General features: G+C 43.7%; 1 protein-coding gene across 1 annotated transcript in view; it reads left to right on the forward strand.

Moving 5' to 3' along the window:
• The window catches only part of LOC149352306 (uncharacterized), a 91,123-nt gene that overhangs the window by 43,861 nt on the left and 28,133 nt on the right, over positions 1-19,129 (forward strand). Inside the window, exons 7-10 of the mRNA XM_089581481.1 lie at positions 2,797-2,910; positions 9,539-9,790; positions 13,656-13,754; positions 17,893-18,041. Coding sequence (XP_089437607.1) covers positions 2,797-2,910; positions 9,539-9,790; positions 13,656-13,754; positions 17,893-18,041 — 614 coding nt within the window. The remainder of the gene's footprint in view (positions 1-2,796; positions 2,911-9,538; positions 9,791-13,655; positions 13,755-17,892; positions 18,042-19,129) is intronic.

The raw sequence follows: 19,129 nt of genomic DNA on the forward strand, positions 1-19,129 counted from the left end.
ATCTGGCATACAAAAAGGTTGAATGGCATTCAAAATCATTTATTTTTCGAACTTATAAGCCCATTTCATGAAAAAAAAAAAGAGAGAGAGAATGCATTGAAGCTTTGTCACACTTATTGAAGCTGTGCTGACATAGTGCAAAAATTTCCATCACAAATTGGGAGAGCCAACTAACGTGCAGTGCCGACGTGTCTGGGGTGGGATACCTGTATGTGGGGCCTCCAACTGCTGCTCTTCCAACTGCTGCGCAGACTGGCTCCGGCATACATGTGGGAACGTATGTACACATCGTGGAGTCAGGGTATTAGTTATGCGTGCACCCCTGTGCCATTCTGGAGTATGTACGCTGAACCGAAACCACACGCACCAAGAGTCCCAGAAATGTTATTTGTTCGAGACGAATGCTTCGAGATTTCGAATACCAAACAATCAGATCAAATCGTAATATCAGATACTTTACTATTTGACCGAATATTTGAAATTATTGGATATCCGCACATGCCTAGTCATTATGCATTTTGCATTTACACAAGAACATTGATGCTACCCCAGCTTTGCAACTAAACCAGCTCTGCATAGGGGTAGTTGATTTCTGTTAGCTTTGCCAGCAAGGAACACACAATTCTGGGATGAACTCTTCAGGAATGCCTAACGTCAGCCGCGCACCACCGCATTCTTTGTCATGCTATGCTGTGAAGCATTTGATTACAGTCTCCGACCAATTTTTTGTACTCTCTAGAGACTGTGAAAATGTCTAAAATGTCAAATTTCACCGTAAAAATCACTTTACGTCAACTTCTAATCGTTGTGTGGCTGAGGAAAGGGTCAACACCTTTATGCACATTCTAATGTTTCACTTCACTCTAAATATCGCCGCGCAACGTTTACACAGACCAAGGGTGGTGACCACTTTCACAAGCTGTGTGTTCAGCGGCTGTGCTGCCTTTGGCATGTTGTGGATGTACACGGCGGCTGGGACGAAGTCCAGACGCAAAAGCAAACTCACTGGTGCAGGGGGGTGCGAAACTGAAAGGTGGGGATGGCGATTGAGATAGAAAGAACCTATAAATGCCTGAAACAAGTGCAGTGTTGGCATTGGTCTTCGTGATTAGGCCTAGCAACTACTGCCGAAAATCAATCTATGCACTCTGCACGAGTGTTGACGGTGTTGCAATAGAACAGTCGGGGCTGTGATGCATTTGCTCGTGGGTACGAATGATCTCGCTTTGTAAAGCACCACCATGTTCTTCCGTTCACCGTCTCCGCAAAGCCATATGCCTCCCACACACTTTGCTGCTGCATCTTCACGTATTTGGGATGAAAAGACTCGGCATAGATTAGTTCCGTGAACTTTGACTGGTGCGGAAGAAGTTTTAGCAGAAGACAATGACCGAGAATGCTACGAGCTCACAAGCGCACGTGCAATATGAGAACCTGTGCACAATATCTTACCTGCTACTTAACAGGTTCCCTTTTAGCTTGAGTTCCACCTTATTCAAATTTTCCTTCTCCCTAGAAGTCTGAATTAATAAAGTTTCACTATGCACATTATATGGCAGCTTGGCTATTCTCGGTGGTGCCTCAGCAAGTGTGAATGAGGTTCAGTGCAAATGCAAAAGTTCTCTGGCAACATGTTTCAGTGCCCATGGCACCCAATTCCAACCGTCTGTGCTGTTGTACCATGGCTTTCCATTTTTTTTTTTTTGCTTTGTTGCTTGATGCAAGAAAAAAGTACAGCTGTTGCCAACTCCGTGGCCATCATTTTTGAGAGCAGTGAAGTAAGAGAAAGTACATGCTGCACTTCCTTTTTCGATCATTATCTTTTCACTCGCTTTTTTTTTATTTTTAAATCCAAATTTTTAGACAGTATACACGTCTTTTGCTGCTAAATGAATATCAACATAGCCAGAAAGAGCCATAGAGATTATTTTTACTAAGAGCAAAAATTGGATGGTGTTTAGGAAGAATTCAAGTCCAATTCATTGGCACCCTGCTTTGTTAGTATAAACCTTCCTGGTGTGGCGCCGCCGCGGTGGCTCAGCGGTTATGGTGCTCGGCTGCTGACCCGAAAGACGCGGGTTCGATCCCGGCCGCGGTGGCTGGAATTTCTTTGGAGGAGAAATTCTAGAGGCCCGTGTACTGTGCGATGTCAGTGCACGTTAAAGAACCCCAGGTGGTCGAAATTTCCGGAGCCCTCCACTACGGCGTCTCTCATAGCCTTAGTCGCTTTGGGACGTTAAACCCCATAAACAAACCAACCATCCTGGTGTGGCAATGAACGCGATCAACACCGGTGTTGATGTAGTGAAAGCAATGGCTAAATGCAACATTAACAATTAAAATAATGAAAGATGTCATGGGCCATGAGGTGTGGCATCCTGAGGGATGTCATTAGTGTACATTTTTATGTAGCCTAAAAAATATCTATAGGGAGGTTCCAAGAACAATCTAGATGAACACAGCAGACTTTACCTGGAAGCAGTCGAAAAAAATAATGAATTTTCCTTGCTTTTGTGCATGTTTTTTTGGGTCTGGAATTTCAGACAATGCAAATATTTTTTAGCATTTTGAGATTGTATGCTCGAGATTTTACTAGAGGGGGTTAGCCTGTTATAGGCTGGAGCATATTATATTTAAAACTTTTCGGGCTGCCTCAACATTGTGGTGTGAAACTAAGCAGGGTATGTATGACCTGGCAGGTTCTTTTTTCTTTATTTGTCATTACAGATATGTCAAACACGTATTGATTGACTTTATGCTATTGGCTGACTACGCAATTCTCATTTTTGCTTGCAGCGGGAGCAGTACCAGAATTCGACTTCGTTGCCAGCTCTCTTACACTTGCTCTCACCCTTGACGTCAGCATTGCTGATCAAAGCGGCACCGTGCTTATTGACTCTGTTTACAGAAGTGAGTGCGTTGGTTTATTTTCACTTTTATTGGAAAGTTAGAAGTAAAGGAGTGAAAAGGACATTGCTGTATGTTTTGGCAATGCTACAGTCAAACCTGGATATAAAAAACTCGGATATAGCGAATTATGCTTTATATCAAACATTGGAAAGTTGTTCTAGCGTTATGCATGTAAAATGCATTTTTTATAGCGAACTACACATTGGATATATTGCAACGCTGAGCACCTGCAATCGGTCACCAAATACTCGCGATCACTCAATAAATGCCCATGAACATTCTGCTGCACCGGCTCCGGGTAGCTTCAGGTCAACTATGCTGCCCGGCTGCACTTCAGTGAAAGCGTGAAACACAGGAGCAGGAGCAGTGCTTTAAAATTCGTGCTGTCGGCCAGCCTCGCTTTGCAGCCCTCCTATTCCGCAGCTGCATTCCACGTATTCAAGTTCGTGCGAGCAACTCTGGACCTATCGCACTGGCTGTGGAAGAAGGCAGCCCTGCAGTTTGCGAACGCTGCGAGAACATTGCCTTCTATGCATTGGTCGCATTTGCGAGTTGTGCTGCTGTTCTGCTCTTTTGACTCCAGCTGTGCCTGCATTGCTGTGCACTTGCTTTCTGGCGCTTCATCCTGCAAGGTGACGATGAAATAGCTGCAAGCCCTGCCGAGGAGCTCACGAGTGGGCGCACAAGTTTTCTTCTATTGTATAACTGCTCAGCCATGGCTGGACTCGAGTGGCGGCGGCAAGAGCTTCCTACCACCGAATGCAACAGCGGTTTTACAGCCACTTGGTCAAGGCACCGTCCGTACATTCTGTTAGTCTATGGAAGCGCATGGTTGAGTGGCTTTTAGTGAAACTGTGGGTTAATGACGAGTTGAAGACGCGTGACTCGCGACACAGTCTGGAACAGCTTCCATCATGCTGGACTCTGCATGAGGGTCCGGAAGCTGCGAGTGCGGTGCGCGCAGTGCAAGATGACAGTGATGTTGCCACGCTCTGGGAAGAACTCGCTGATTTTCCGAATGCTGCGCCAATGGAAGTTGCCTTCGAGGATTCTTTGATGGTTGGTGACGACGTAGCTGTGATAGCAAGCCCATTGGATTCAGAAATTGTTTCCGGAGTGCTTGTGTCTGGCACCACCGAGGAGCTCTCCCGCGTTCTCATCGTCTTCGTCCATGGAGACAGTCACCTACGGCTGCCCTATCACGAATAGCACCAGGAAATTAAATATGACAGAAGCCAACAGCCACAGAAACCAAGGGGCACAGGGGATTTTTTAATTTATTTATTTATTTTGTGGTGTTGATCAATTTAGATAATTGCTGAATATGTCATCGCTTAAAGCTAATTGATTAGAAAAGCAGAAGAAAAAACAACCACATGCCGCCGGTGGGATCCGAACCCACGACCTCCGAATTACGCGTCCGGTGCTCTACCTCTGAGCTACGGCGACGGCTGTCAAACCTTCTGCTTTCGGGGGTATTTATGTTTACAAGTAACCTAACCTTGAGAGTGTTCATCAGCGCCACCCACATTCATAAGCGGCGGACGTAGAACGTCCTGAGTTACCGCAGGTGTGACGTAGAACGTCATCGAACGGAGATGGTGGAAGCTGTGTGAGAACCCTCTTATGCTTCCTATGGCATCAAGGCTGCCAGAATCGAGGCCCTCGCTAAGCAATTAAGCAAACAAGGAAGGGGAATGAGGGGCTCGTTATAAATATGACAGAAGCCAACAGCCACAGAAACCAAGGGGCACAGGGGATTTTTTTAATAACCCACAACACCACAAAATAAATAAATTAATTAAAAAAATCCCCTGTGCCCCTTGGTTTCTGTGGCTGTTGGCTTCTGTCATATTTATAACGAGCCCCTCATTCCCCTTCCTTGTTTGCTTAATTGCTTAGCGAGGGCCTCGATTCTGGCAGCCTTGATGCCATAGGAAGCATAAGAGGGTTCTCACACAGCTTCCACCATCTCCGTTCGATGACATTCTACGTCACACCTGCGGTAACTCAGGACGTTCTACGTCCGCCGCTTATGAACGTGGGTGGCGCTGATGAACACTCTCAAGGTTAGGTTACTTGTAAACATAAATACCCCCGAAAGCAGAAGGTTTGACAGCCGTCGCCGTAGCTCAGAGGTAGAGCACCGGACGCGTAATTCGGAGGTCGTGGGTTCGGATCCCACCGGCGGCATGTGGTTGTTTTTTCTTCTGCTTTTCTAATCAATTAGCTTTAAGCGATGACATATTCAGCAATTATCTAAATTGATCAACACCACAAAATAAATTAATTATTAAAAAAATCCCCTGTGCCCCTGTGCCCCTTGGTTTCTGTGGCTGTTGGCTTCTGTCATATTTATAACGAGCCCCTCATTCCCCTTCCTTGTTTGCTTAACCAGGAAATTAAGACAGACAACTGATTCCACAAATCATAAAGATCTCAGACAGCTTCGTCGAGCTCACCCGACAAAGAATTTGCTCAGTCTTCTCTGACAAAGCAGAGACCAGAATGTTGGAAGCAGTTCTATGTAGTTTCATTTCTGACGTTATTCCAAGACCCACTCGGCATAGACAGGGCACCTAAGAGGTCGATTTTTAGGTCTCTTCCAGTCCTCGGGCCCTGCAGGAGCTGTTCAGTCAGATGTTTCCTACACCTAACCTTCACCTTGCAGATTATCTCCTGGTCCAAGGGTCTAAGCACTGACATGGCGTTCAGCAGCAAGAAGCCAAGTACAATGTTTCTGAAACTAGCACTGCAGCAGTGGGCACGGCCGTTGTCTCCGATGAGGCAGACATCAGGGAACAATTTGTATGCTGCTGCCTGAGCATCTTCATATGCAGCTGTTGCGTACATGCCTGGCGCCACGGGTGCCGGTCCTCCTCTCCCCTTCAGCCCAAACGTTGGCCTTGTTCTTCAAAATGATGCTCAGCGTACTTCTTGCAGTCTTGTACACTGCGGTGATTTCGTAAGTGCGTAAGCACTAATCGGATGGCTGCCAACCCTGAGCGAATGTCTGTTCCCTTGGCTGTTCGCAGCTGGCCTAGCACGAGCGCTCCATCTCGAGGCACTGCCCGCTCATCGTTATCTTCTATGTAGCATAAATCCATGCTTTCACTCCAATTCAAATGTAGTAAACATCCTCTGTAGTTTTTTTTTTCTTCTCACCTCATTCAACTCGCTTGATAATTTCCAGTTTCATGGAAAAGGGGAGGCTCTGACGTTTTGCGGCTGCCTTTGTGCGCACATAGAGACGACAAAAACTATGCGAAATTGTGGGCAGTGCGACGCACCATATATATGTGCAAACTGTGTGCCGGCACAGTTTGAACGTCAGTAACACAAGTGCACAACGCACTAAAAACTTGAAACACATATTCTGGTTGGCTGGGTACACGCCTGCCGCCTGTACCATCGAAAATCCATGTCATCATTGGTCTGCGTGCTCTATGCAGCCCCATAGCACCCGCAGGGCTATGCAGTGAAGCTAACCTTTGGAGATATGCTAAGGGATAGTCAGCTTCTCGAGTCTACCAGGGTTCGATCAGACCTGCGGAAAAACTAACCCCAGTAGATGTGCTAAGGAAAAGGCAGCTTCTTGAGCCGCCCGGTGTTGCACTAAGTTCTGTCTATCGAATGTGACAGCTAATTTTCATACGATGCAGCTGTAAATTTTCACATACATTCGCGTTGTAGCTTTACGGTGCTCACAAATTTTTTTTTCTATAAAGGGTAAATCTGTTTAACCGAGTTCAATATAATCAAGTTTGACTGTATTAAATGCTTTGCCTGCAGGCTTATTACGGGATACATTTGTTATGAGCTTGATTAAATACATTCTTATTGCTGACAACATGCTGTCGCTTTCTAATGCCTTAAACCACTCAGCGACAAAACAAGTGCAGGGTAGCATGCCTTCCTTTATTTTTTCATGCAGACTATTTCCATACCTTTCACAGCATTGCACCTGATGTATGAGATGGAGTTTGTCCTGCTGCCTAGCAGTGGTGCAGGGCATCGACTGTGTTATGCCTGGCTCTTTCACTGAGTCAGCATGCTTCCTCTTTGGGTCTTCATTGACCTTCTTCAGGATTTTCAATGCGTTCTTAAAAGAAAGGGCCTTCCTATCCAAATGCAGGTGATACTCTAGCGTGACATTAAGGCACAAACAATGCGTGAACACTTGCCGCACCACCACCAACCACTTGTGTAGTGCAGTGAAGCCTGCCACCTGCTATCCAAGAAAGTCTGTGATATTTGTTTGTGCCTTTTATTTCCTCGATATTGCCAGTCAGTCTCTTTTGAATGACATCATCACTGGGTGTGTTCGTATCATCCGCCGCGGCTGGGAAGTTGCTTCATCACAAACCGTAACATCTTGTGTGTAAAGTGCTGCACCCATTACAGGAGCTGCGGTGGTGGTGGTGGCTTGCTCGGCGCTATGCTCAGAAAGCCTGCAAAGCCTGTATGCTCAGAAAGCCAGCAAGCACTCAAGCATCAGAGATTAGCATAGTAGTTTAAACCAGAACGCTGTAATACCCCTGTCTTACGGACGACTTGGAACTCCCTTGAACTTCTCTGACCTAAACAAGCGCAAGGGAGTCTTGCCTCAAAGAAGTTGTCACTGCGTCACACAGCCTTTAACAAGATTCTTAGGGGATCCTCCAGGGGCTATTAGGCACTGTTCATTTAGTAAAAGCACATAAAAGAATAACGTTCAAAACAAGTGAAATGTTTTTTATACTTCTTTTTTCCTCTAAAAATGCTATTATCTTATTTAAATTAAAGGGACACAGGAGAAATTGAAGTTCGCTTGTATCGACAGAATACCAGCTCCTGATTACAAAAACGCCACTCATACTGACAACAAAGCTCTTGTGACGTAGAAAAGAGCAAAAACCTAAATACAGGTATCGCCGCCACAGGCCAAACTCGCAAGTACAAGCGTGATGACGTCATAGGACAAAGCAGTGTTGCCAGAACCAATGGTTCTAGCAACTCTAGGACCCGAGAAGCCACAAATCCCTGAGGCGCAGCCAATGCATGCGCAAATGTCCTTGATGTCGCCAGATGGCGCCATGTGCCCAGCAGCTACGCGCGCTCCTGAAGCATCGGGACCAATCAGCGCCTGTTTTCCGGCGCTAGGCGGGCTCCCGGAATTCCACTAGCGGTAACAGGGTACATGGTATGCTAAAGGTGTCTATTTGCGAGAACTTCATTGACGACTTCGAGAACGAGATCCATCGTAACGCTGGCAAAACGCCAGTGCAAACGTAATCGAAGCGACTGTAGCGACCGCCGCAATAGCCGATAGATGCCTTCAACGTGCGGCCGGCGGTAGCTTTCTTTTCGGCTGCTGCTAGGCCGCACTGCTGGCGCCAGAAATCATGGAGTCTGCGGTACGTCATGCGCACGTCATGTTTCACGTCACTTAGTCCTGTGTCGTCATAGGAGAATCCCAAGTTTGAATCAGAGCGGCGGGAAAAACTTTTTCAACTTCGAATCCAAATTTCTTAGAAATGAATGCATCTTTCGCTGCCGGCCAAGTGGCAACAAAGCCATGACATGCCGAACTATCGGATTTTACTATAAAAAAAATATTAATAGTGCTCTCCTCAGTGTCCCTTTAAAGCATTTTTGCAAAAAACGAGCATGTTCTCAGCACAGCGGTTCTGTCCGCTCTGTTGTACACCATATGCAGTGTTGTGAAGTGCTTGTGCAGTTCTACGATTATGCGTGTATAGTGGCCTTCCAGCCACTGTAATGCATGCGACAAATCTAATGAACCAAAACAAACCAAAATGAACAAACAAAATTGGCCTAGTCAAGGCTAGCCATCAAGCGCCTAGTTTAAGTGCAATCACTGGAGTTATATAATCATAAGTGTCAGAGCTGGAATACTTATTTTATGTCATAAGAACTTTTATGGCGTTAAACCCCATAAACCAAACCAAACCAACCAATTACTAAAAAAGGTAAAATTATCAAAGAAAAATGTTATTTATTTACTCGGAAGTAAAGCACATTGGAAATTAGAGTACTCCCTTCACCCTTGAAGGGAGATCTTTTGCTATAAACTTCTCTGAACTTCCTTCTTAAGGACTGCTATGTAACACTGTGCACATCTCCCTCGAGATAAGCTACCTTGGTTGAAAGGAGTTCAGCTGTGCCTGTGTGACAGGGGTATAAAGCATCCTCTGCACTGAAATGCTGTGGAAGAAGCTGGGTCTTCAGACCCCCAGGCGATTGACAAGCTCCAGATGGGAGCGAAAATGTCTAATGCCTCTCACACCACAGCTAACGCTTGAACACTCGCATTACACACTCTTAACTAACTGTCCTGCGAGTTTCTTTAACCTTGCATAAAGAATGTGCACCTGATTTTCACGGCAGGTTTCCAGTATGTTCGCTTTATCTCACCACGATTGGCCAGCGCCACCGACTGTCACAAAATCTTCAAATTGCTCCGTGGATCCAGGATGCAGCAAGCGCCTTCCGAAGCAAACGATGTTAAACACGGGCTACACGAACGCGGCTGTGTTCTTTTTGTTGATTATAATCGGGCAGGCGGGTGGGTGCTACAAAAAAAAAATGAAGTGTCTGATGGGTCTGTTCTTCTGTTTTGCTCCAGACTGCAGTGGCATGATTGAAATGACGTCAGAGTCATCGAAGACACTTCTTCTGCCAGTCAACATGACTGAGAATTTCCTGCAACGTCTTAGCTGTCGCTGGGTGGTTCGTGGTCAGGATAACAACATTCTTGGCTTGGAGGTTGTCAGCTTTTCTCTTGCTGGTGCTGAGGACATTCTGGTGGTCACAGATGGTGGCACACGCAACTCACCTGTTGTTCTGCAGGCATCCCAGGGTGATGCACATGTTACTGGTAAGTGCCCAGTAATGGGGCCACTTTTCTTTTATTTCTTGTCTTTCTTTCTTTTTTTTTTTTTTGAGGATGCAGTGAATGGACTAGTAGGAAAAGTAATTACGTTTTGATTTGGCTGCAATTCTGCATATTTTGTGTGTATTAGGGCATGGTCTACGTGGTGTTAGAGCAGTTTTTAAGGCAAAGAGGAGGCCTTTCACTATGTTCAGGCTCTACAACCGATGGTGTTGGCTCTTCCTTAAAAAAACACGAAATGGTCTTTAACTATTTTAAACAACAAAATAGGGTAACCTTGCTACCGGACTGCCTCCCGATTGCAGTGTGCTGGCATTTTTGTTCATTTTTGTTAGTTCAGACTTGGGGTATTCGAATTGCATTAGTGTCCCTGTGCAGTTTGGGCCTCTTACTTTCATGTTATTTAATTACAATCTAACTCTTTCACGGTTAGTTGTGCAGACATGGTCTCCGAGGTCACCCGAGCTGCTAATCTTAAAGAATTGATCCTAGATCAATGCTCACTTGCATCAAATGTGGCTAGTTTTTCCTCTTTTCATTCTTCTTTCTTTTCTGCTTTCATTTTTTTTCTTTTCATTGAACATCTTTATTTGGAATGTGGCCATCAGCAGTGCAGCATTTGCCTGTAGAGTCTGCCTGCCCTGTGTTTTGTACTGTCTGGAGCAGTAGTGGCGTGTGGTATATACCACGCTAGGTTCATCTAAACTGCATCACAGCACCATGTTCTCAGCATTGCTGATAATCCGGAGTTAAACGGATCAAAACAAGGAAACTGATATGGCTGCAGATAAAAACAGTCCCCCCCCCCCCCCCCCAACCTCGACTGCCTTGATACTGGGCATAGCCATGACAAAAGGTATGTGCAGTCCAGTTGAAGCTTGCATGGTTAAACACCACTTTTACTTCCAACAGTGCATCTAAAGCAGTTGGCATTGCATTTGATATGCTGAAAGAGCACTTTCCCAATTGGGTACCCTTACCCGCTGCATAGTTGAGATGGTGCCCCAACCAAAAGCTCTGATTGCAGTATGATGGCCTATCTTTTACGCAGAAATTGCATGAAGCTGTCATCTGCTCGGATTATGAAGTGATACATGTGTCAGTCGGTGTCGGGGCCTAATGATGACCTATGGCACACCATGTTACATTCTTTTATTTTTCATGCTTTTGCAAGCAGACCATGTTGTGAAAACTCTGCAGTTAGCCTGAAAAAAATATCTGCACCAACACTGACACGCTAATCGCCTGCAAAAGTACATTGTGAAAGTATCTATTTACTTCACAGCAATTTTGAATTCACAGCAGTCTTATGCTTCTCCTAGAAAATGATAGTAACTGCTGTGTAAATGGTAGGAGATGCTTTGGAAGTACCGTAAAAACCCGCATATAATACGTTTTTTTTTTTTTTTTCAAATTTTGGCATGTCAAATTTTTATCTCGTATTATATGCGGATCGAAACAATTTTCGGTCACCCGTGCGGGACGAGCAGGTTTTGCGAGGCCCTCTCGTCGCGCCGCTCCGCGCTCCACTTGGCTCACCCTGGAGCGGCACCGAGAGGCCGTCTGTACGCGTGCTCCCGTCAGCGTTTTGCGCATGCTCAGAAGCACTCTCACTTGCTCGCTGAGCTGTGCGCGTGCGCAAACCTGCTCCGCTTAAGGTTTGTACTTGTACCCCTGTCGTATGGGTGCATTCAGTGTCACTTTCAATGAGTGACATTCACCTAAAGTGTCATTCACACAGTTTCGCACGATGCGCATTAGTGGCCCTCATTGCAGAACGTTCTTTCCCCATAGTGAGTTTGGTGAACTCACTCCACTTGGTCTGGCAAGGCGAGTGTGTAGTCTCAACAGCAGTACTTTGACATACAAAAACATTATTTTGAGAATTAAAAGGACTTAAAACAAGTTCTCATTAAAAGGCGCAATCAAGAAAATAAGATCGAGATTTTAAGTAATCAGCAACTAAAAATAATGCGCACACTTGAACAACTACTCTTGCTCACAGAGCTAGCGTGGTCAAAGGTGGCTTTGACATTACTAACTTCACACGGGAATTTCACAGGCGCTGGAGCTTCATCCTGCCAAGTGGTGATGACTCCCTTCTGCAACGAGTACGCGTAACAAGTCTGCAGGGTTCATATGTGCAATTTCACCAATTGTGGAGAGCAAATTCACAAGTTGTAGTGAATGCAAATGGTCACTGAGTGTATTTGTGACAACAGTGACCTGCAATTGGCTAGTGCTTGCATCACAGGACGCGCATGCAATGAACGGGAAGCGCCAGTGGGACCCAGCAGCAGTAGTCACAGTCTCTTGTGGATAACATATAAGACCGTTTCAGTTGATGCGAACGGTCATGGAACACACTTCTGGATAAAGTGATTTAAAATTAAGTGTTCATCACAATGGAGACAGCAAGTACAATTGGCGAGAAGCGCCGGCCCTACACCATGACAGCAACCTGGCTACCAATTGTTTCCCAGGTGCACAGTCACATTGGTGCTACCTACAGAGTTGTCACACTGCATAAACAAGCAACGGTAAAACCGGTACTGAAGAGAAGAGATTATATAATGTAACTAAAGTGCTGCTTGTGTTTTATGTCATGCAAACGAGCAATAGCTGTTTGTACGGGGCGATGTAAACGAGAGTACTGGAGTGCAGTCATCCTCATCAGTGCATTCCTGGGGAAATTTCACACTTATGCGGTAAATGTTCAGCAGTGTACTATGATCTTCAAGCACTTGTTTAGTGAGTACACGAGATATTTGCTAAAGAAGCAGCAGAAAAAAGCGAGCAACGGGTATGAAAATCAACATCTGCAGTTTTGAACTAGTTGGCTAGCGTTACTACGGGCGGGGCGATGGCTGTTGATCAGTGCGGGCTGTGTTTGCATTTCGAAGGCATTCCAAAATCTCGAGAATGTCGTCACACTGCTCTGTCGACTCAAATCTACCTCAGCCGAATGCTGTACAAGAACTTAGCAGCACAAGCACAATGTAGCAGCACAATGTAGCAGCACAAGGCGGCAGTAGAGTCGAATGACATTCGGTTGGAAACGCCCGTGTAGCAGGGATACCTGTCCCAGATCATGATGCTTTTTGCAGTGAACAAAATGTATTCAAATGTAGAAGTAAACCTCTGGAAATTAGCTTGGAGTAATTATATTTGTGATAAAATTGTATTCTCTAAGCATTTATGCAAGAACAAATGAATTTCCATAAGGTGCTGCAACACCCATGGCCACTGCCATCATTTCCAAATGACGCTTATAATTGCTGTGTCGCAGCATGCACCGAAAGTGTGATTCGTTCAAGGCAAGTGCACTTTGTGAAAGTGTCACTAAACTTGCCTGTGTGACAAGGGTGTTGGTTGTGCAGTAGGGTAAACCTTGCCTTGTGAACATAATAATTGCAGCAATATGACGTGCATTGCTGTAGTGAAGGTTATTTTTGAGATCATTGTGAAAGAAAACGCTTGATGCTGCATCATATTTGGGATTCGTAAATTGTTAAGAAATTGTTCATAACTGTTAATAAACATACTTGAGATTCAAGTGACTTTGAACAGGTACCATCTTATTTAATTTAGCAAATTGAACAGGTTGAAGTTTTAGTTTGATATTTTTTAAACTTTTGTATGCCATTATTTGGCAGGTCATCACTAGATTTAGTATCTACTAGCAACCATGGTCTCTGCTGTTTGTTTTTGTTTTTTAGTGGCAAATTTTCTTAATTGGAGTAATTTGTGCTGTGCTCTTTTCTAACATTAGGCTTATGTTCTCATGCAAATCGTGTTGCTTGCTGTAATGAAAATTGTAAGTAACAATGTGTTGGTTTATTTCATGCAGGGCTTGTCTCGCGTACTTCTAGCAAGTATATATGGCTCTCCCTGACTGTTGCTGAGTACAACATAAGTGACAGCTTTGTTGCTCGAGTAACTGAGACAGGTAAGATCCTTTGTTTTGTTTTCTTTAGCACCGTTTTGCTAGGAAATATGTTATGAATTCTTTTGTCTCGTTGTCTATATAAATCTTTTGTGCAGAAAAAGAATGCAACCCTGTTTTACTATATTAAATAAAGGCTTTATGCCCTCTGAGTATTGCGATCAAACAGTGGACTGTTTGAGAAAGCTATACAGCTTTCTCAGAAACTTCGTAGTTGAAGAAAAATTCGTCCTGGTCCAGGGTTCGAACCCAGGACTACTGTACTGCTTCACCAGAGCAGTCGCTCTACCAACTGAGCTAACCGTGACGGTTAACATATGGTAGGGCGAGAGCGAATTGATCAATAACTTGAAGTGGGGACAGTGTTGGCTACAAAGGCTAGGAAATTCATCAAGACTACTCCGTGCTGGTCCTGTGAGCATGACCTTGCCAGCAGATGGTTGGGCACGTGGAGGCAGTGGCTCCAGATGCTTCCATTGCATTGACTTTACTATAGTCTCTGGATCATAGTGACAGACCCAGCTTTCATCTTATGCAACCAGTCCGTTGAAAATGTTTAGCTGGTTTCCATGGCATATCATCAAAAGAGCCTGGGAATATTGGCTTGTTCCCGCTTCTAGAAAGGTGTGAGCAACCCAGCAAGCTGGTACCTTACTCACATGAGGATGGTCTTTAATAATTTTTTCCTTAGACCCCACGCTAATCTTGGCAATTTAAGGTAGGTCGCTAATGGTTATGCGGCAATTTTGAAACTGGCGGCCTCCACGTGCTGGATGGTCTATTCCTCGATAGTGGAGTGGGGCCACCCAGTGATTCACTGATACCAGTTATTCACTACAGCATATGATGAAGAATCCTTCCCATAAACTTCTTTCATCTCATTGAATGTCTGCCTAAGAGTGTGGCCTTTCAAGTAGCAGCTGTAAAAAGAAGACCATTATTAGTTCATATTGTCAAACTAGCATGTAACCTATAGAGACATTTATCATTACACCTGCGCAGTTTCAGCATCCTGCAATAAATACAAGTGGGCCAGGGGAAATCTTTAATGAACACCCCTTGTATGTGGTGTAGGAAGCTGATGTCATTGCATTGGCAGTGGATTAACGCATCAGAATACAGCAAAGTCGTGCTAACTAGTAGGCTGGTTAACTAATATTGAGTAAACTTTTTAACTATTGCTTTTAGTCTCCTTATTTAATGAATGGCATGTAGCCCACTCTAAGTAATATCCACATCAGTTTTTAGAATTTCAAAAATGCAGTTATCCGCGGCGCTTTGGCCCAACTAATCTGGGCTACATCGTGCTAAAATACATGCGCTTTCGAGACGCTCACAGGCAAAGCAGCTCCTCTAGTAACCTGTAGCTTGTCAAAATAGTCAAAATTTGTTGGGCCACAGCACCAAGAATAATTACATTTTTGAAATTCTGAAAACTCATATGGATATTACTTATGGCGGGCTGCACGCCTCACCAAACAAGGAGACTAACAGTAATAGTGGTAAAGTTAACTACTCAATATTAGTTAACCATTCTATTAGTTAACACAGCTTAGTTGTATTCTGATGTGCTACACCGCTGACAATGCTGTTCCAAAACAAGCGCTCTTCCAGCTCAAAGAGCCTTTTTTTTTAAATTGCAGAATCTTATGTGAAACATCCAGTAGAGTGCTTCTTTCATGCTTGTGTGCAAAAGTTTGACTGCTAAAAGCATGCTTCTAATTTATAATATATGCACCGATGAGCAGAAGTCCTCTAAAACAGTGAGGCACTCTTCGGGCAGCCTCTTTTATGATGCATTTATTTTAAAACTGCTTCTTCTTGTGAAATTTCTCGCTCATAAATTCTCTCCAAATAAAGAGCCTATAATCTTTGTGGTGTGCTTTTTTTTTTTTTTTTGACAGCGTATCGAGCAGTTTAGGTGCGCTGCTTTTGAGAGCCCACCATGCTTCTACTTAGCAGTAATGTCTGTAGATTCGCACCTCAGCCGCTTCACAGGTGTTGCAGTTAGACAGCGAGCGAGAAGTTAAAAGCTTCACTGCAATAATGGAAAGTAGCAGCTGCAGGTTGTGTCAAAGACACTAGATGCCACTAGATGTGCATTTGCTTGCACATTACTGTGGTTTATTAGTAATGGAAAGAAAAGAAATAGAAAACACGAACACAAATAGAACACAAATAGAAACACGAAAGGTGCTGCTGTCACACAGCAACTTATGATTCGTGCACACCTGGTTTTTGGGAAACTTTGCACCGGCGAGGTCGAGATCGAGATCAATTATATGTGCCTGTCTGCCTCCAAGTAAATGGCTATTTGCTGCTATAGCTTGTTATGCATGTTTTCTGGAAACATGTGGGCTGACTGAATTATGCAAATTTTCAGTGTTTCAGTGTTGTATTGTTTTGGAGCATTGCTACGCTTTGCCAGTGGTAACTATGAATTGATAGGCATAGAGTTCCTATACTCGATGACATTCTTAGTTTGTCTCTGAAGACATGCCATTGTGAAAAATTGTGAAGAAAAGGTGGCAGTATTTGAGGCTGCAACTGATTAAACTAATTGCACATTATTATCTATACATGGCCGAAACAGAAAAAGTAAAATTGTTATCGGGTGCCTCATTTTTCTCTGACGAAAATGGTACAAGAGTTCTTAAGAGAGTATGAGAAGTTTTCAAAAAGCTACATAAGTTTAAGGGGACCGACCAAAAATTTAAAACTGAGAAAAGTGCATTTGAGGTTTGACCATGTGTGATAAGATGAGCGGTCAGTAGCCTCACTGTGATATTTCCCATTAAAGTTGATATGTCCTTCCCATTTTTAAAACTGCCTTTACATTCTGAATATGTCAACTAAAACTGAAGGTATCACAAACCACCGGAGGCCAAGATAGTGCATGTCGTTAGGAATTCAAATCTAGCCAAAGCAATGACAATACTTTATTAGTACAGTTTGATCTGGGTGTAACAAATTTAAAAGAAGTGCATGATTTTTCGTTAACATCCAGGCTGTTGTTACATGCAGCTTTCACGTGAAGGCTTGAAATGACAATGCACAACAGCAACCAAAATAAGAAATAAATATAGGTGAAATCACCTTGGAAATGTTTGCAGTAAAACCTCATTACTCACTGAACGTACATGTTCACTTGTCACTACTGTTAGTGATCCTTCAATGTTTCGAAGAGAAAACTTCAGAGTATCACTGCAATCTTGGGCAAGTCCGTTTTTTACGGCTATCTGACTTTGGAAGAAAAGCCCCCAGAAAAGCCGAGCACCAGGCCAGGAACTGATGGTCGCCAACCACCCAATGGCTGGGTCACTTGCCACAGATGTTTGAAAGCCACTGGTATATCTGAGCGACCACTGACAGGGGACTGAATGGACGTGTAATAAACAACGAAAAATAGACAGCTTATAGAATACGGCCCCAGGAGCGAAGAAGCGGTGCGAAATTTGGCTTTGTCTTGCCATTCACGATAGTTTTTGTAGTCGCGTGCGTGTAAAACTGATTTTTTTGAATTTCTAGATGGAGTAGGACTTCGATATTTTTAACTGAAGGGTGAAAGCATAAGCGTGCTGAAAATGCGATTTTTAGAAAATCGACTTTTCGCTATTTTTTCGCATTTCAAGACTCCTGTCCCCTCTTAAAATTGACCTTGTCCTGTGAAGACCCAGGGCGCATGCACAGACCAGATGTTGTTAAACAGGCATAAGTGGCTGCATGCTTTGCATCTACAATCAGTCATTTGTCGGGGCACTTGTGAGAATATTTCTCCTGGGTTGTTGTGGTGGCTGATGGCAGCATACTCGCTGAGTACCCTCTTGAATGCAGTTACGCTGCCTTCACTTTTCGATGCCATTGAAACAAAATTTACCCATCATGTTTTTTCTTATAATACTTGTAGTGAAAAGAGTGGTATTGCATGATTTGTAAAGTTATTCGTAAAGTTAGTCGGTGAAGTTATTCCATATCCCCTGCTTAGGAGCAAAGTAACTTGAAGTAAGATTTTTATCCTAACTGCGTAGCGACATGTTTTTTTTTTTTTTTCACAGTGCAGCAGTCAACCTTTAGCCCAAGTGCCTGTTCTGTTGTTTGTTTTTATTCCACTCATTTGTTTTTCGTGGTTGATTTTGTGCAGCCCAAGGAGGCCACTGGAAAAATGAGGCAACTGGCATCACAATTTCGGATAAAAGCAAGGACTCTGTGTACCTTCTGGAAGTGGCTCGAGGCATGCAAGTGCTCCTGTCCATACACAACATGTCACTTACGGGCAGTGCCTCTGTTGAGGTCAGTTTTACTTGCATGGTTTGGGACCATGTGTTGGGTAGTCTTAAAGATATTTTACTTGATTCAAGCTTACTTCACTGCAGCTGAACATTAATAGCTGTACTTAATACTCTCTGTGGTAGGCACCTATGGCAGATGACAGTTGTAGCTAGGTTGACTATTCTAACTCAAGAGGCCTAGTGAGAGGCTGTCAGGTTATTTGCATAGCATCAGGTTTTTGCACTTGGCAAAGGTCCGGACACAGTTTTGTCATTTGGATTCATCTGAATTGTAGTTGCTCATGTCAGCTGTATTAGCTGAGCAGTTTGGCAGTTAGATCAGATTGTGAGGAATTTTTTATTCATGTGGGTGATGCCATCCCATGTGAAGTACATTCTCTAAAGCGGTCTAGGAAAAGTTTTAGCCTCTGCAGGAAGAGGTTTGAAGGAAGTTAGCTAGCATGAAATCGTGTAGAACTGAGTATTGAAGAGCATACTGCAGTAGGTGTACATCCTTATTTGAGGGGCTACATTGGCTAATATTTGTTGTCCGCTTTTTGAACAGTGAGGGGTTCAAGTGGTGTGGTCGACTTAACACGCAGCAGTATACGGTACCTTTTTTTTCTTTCTGTGCTGGGGAAATATTGGGGATGCTGTTTAACAAAAGATAAAGCTGTGTCACAGAGCATGCCATTGCACGGCTAAGTTATTTATTGTCTAATTTGCACTGGCTGTAAAGTCTATCATATATCAGTGCACCAGTATTGAAAGTGCATGGCTGGTGGGGCTTGCTTTTTTTTTGCCAAAGCACCCCAGTTATTACATGCATTTGGTCTGTGAAATGTTTTTTATAGGGGTGTGCAAATGTTGAAATTTTCTAATATGAATCAAATAAGGATATGAAAAAGAAATTGCTTCGAGTATCAAATCGAATATCAAAAATCTCTTCAGTAAAAAAAAAAACAAATATCAGAAAAGATAAACAAGCAAACGTTGTTGCCCTTAATTTTTTTTTGCAAAATAGTGTATGATCTTTGTAACTGAAATAAACTAAACGAGACTTTCTCAGCTCCGTATATAAAAAAACCATGATGTGCACAGAAATGTATA

The sequence above is a fragment of the Amblyomma mixtum genome, chromosome 3, assembly GCF_055824585.1.
Source record: "Amblyomma mixtum isolate Tamu chromosome 3, ASM5582458v1, whole genome shotgun sequence".
NCBI classification, from domain to species: domain Eukaryota; kingdom Metazoa; phylum Arthropoda; class Arachnida; order Ixodida; family Ixodidae; genus Amblyomma; species Amblyomma mixtum.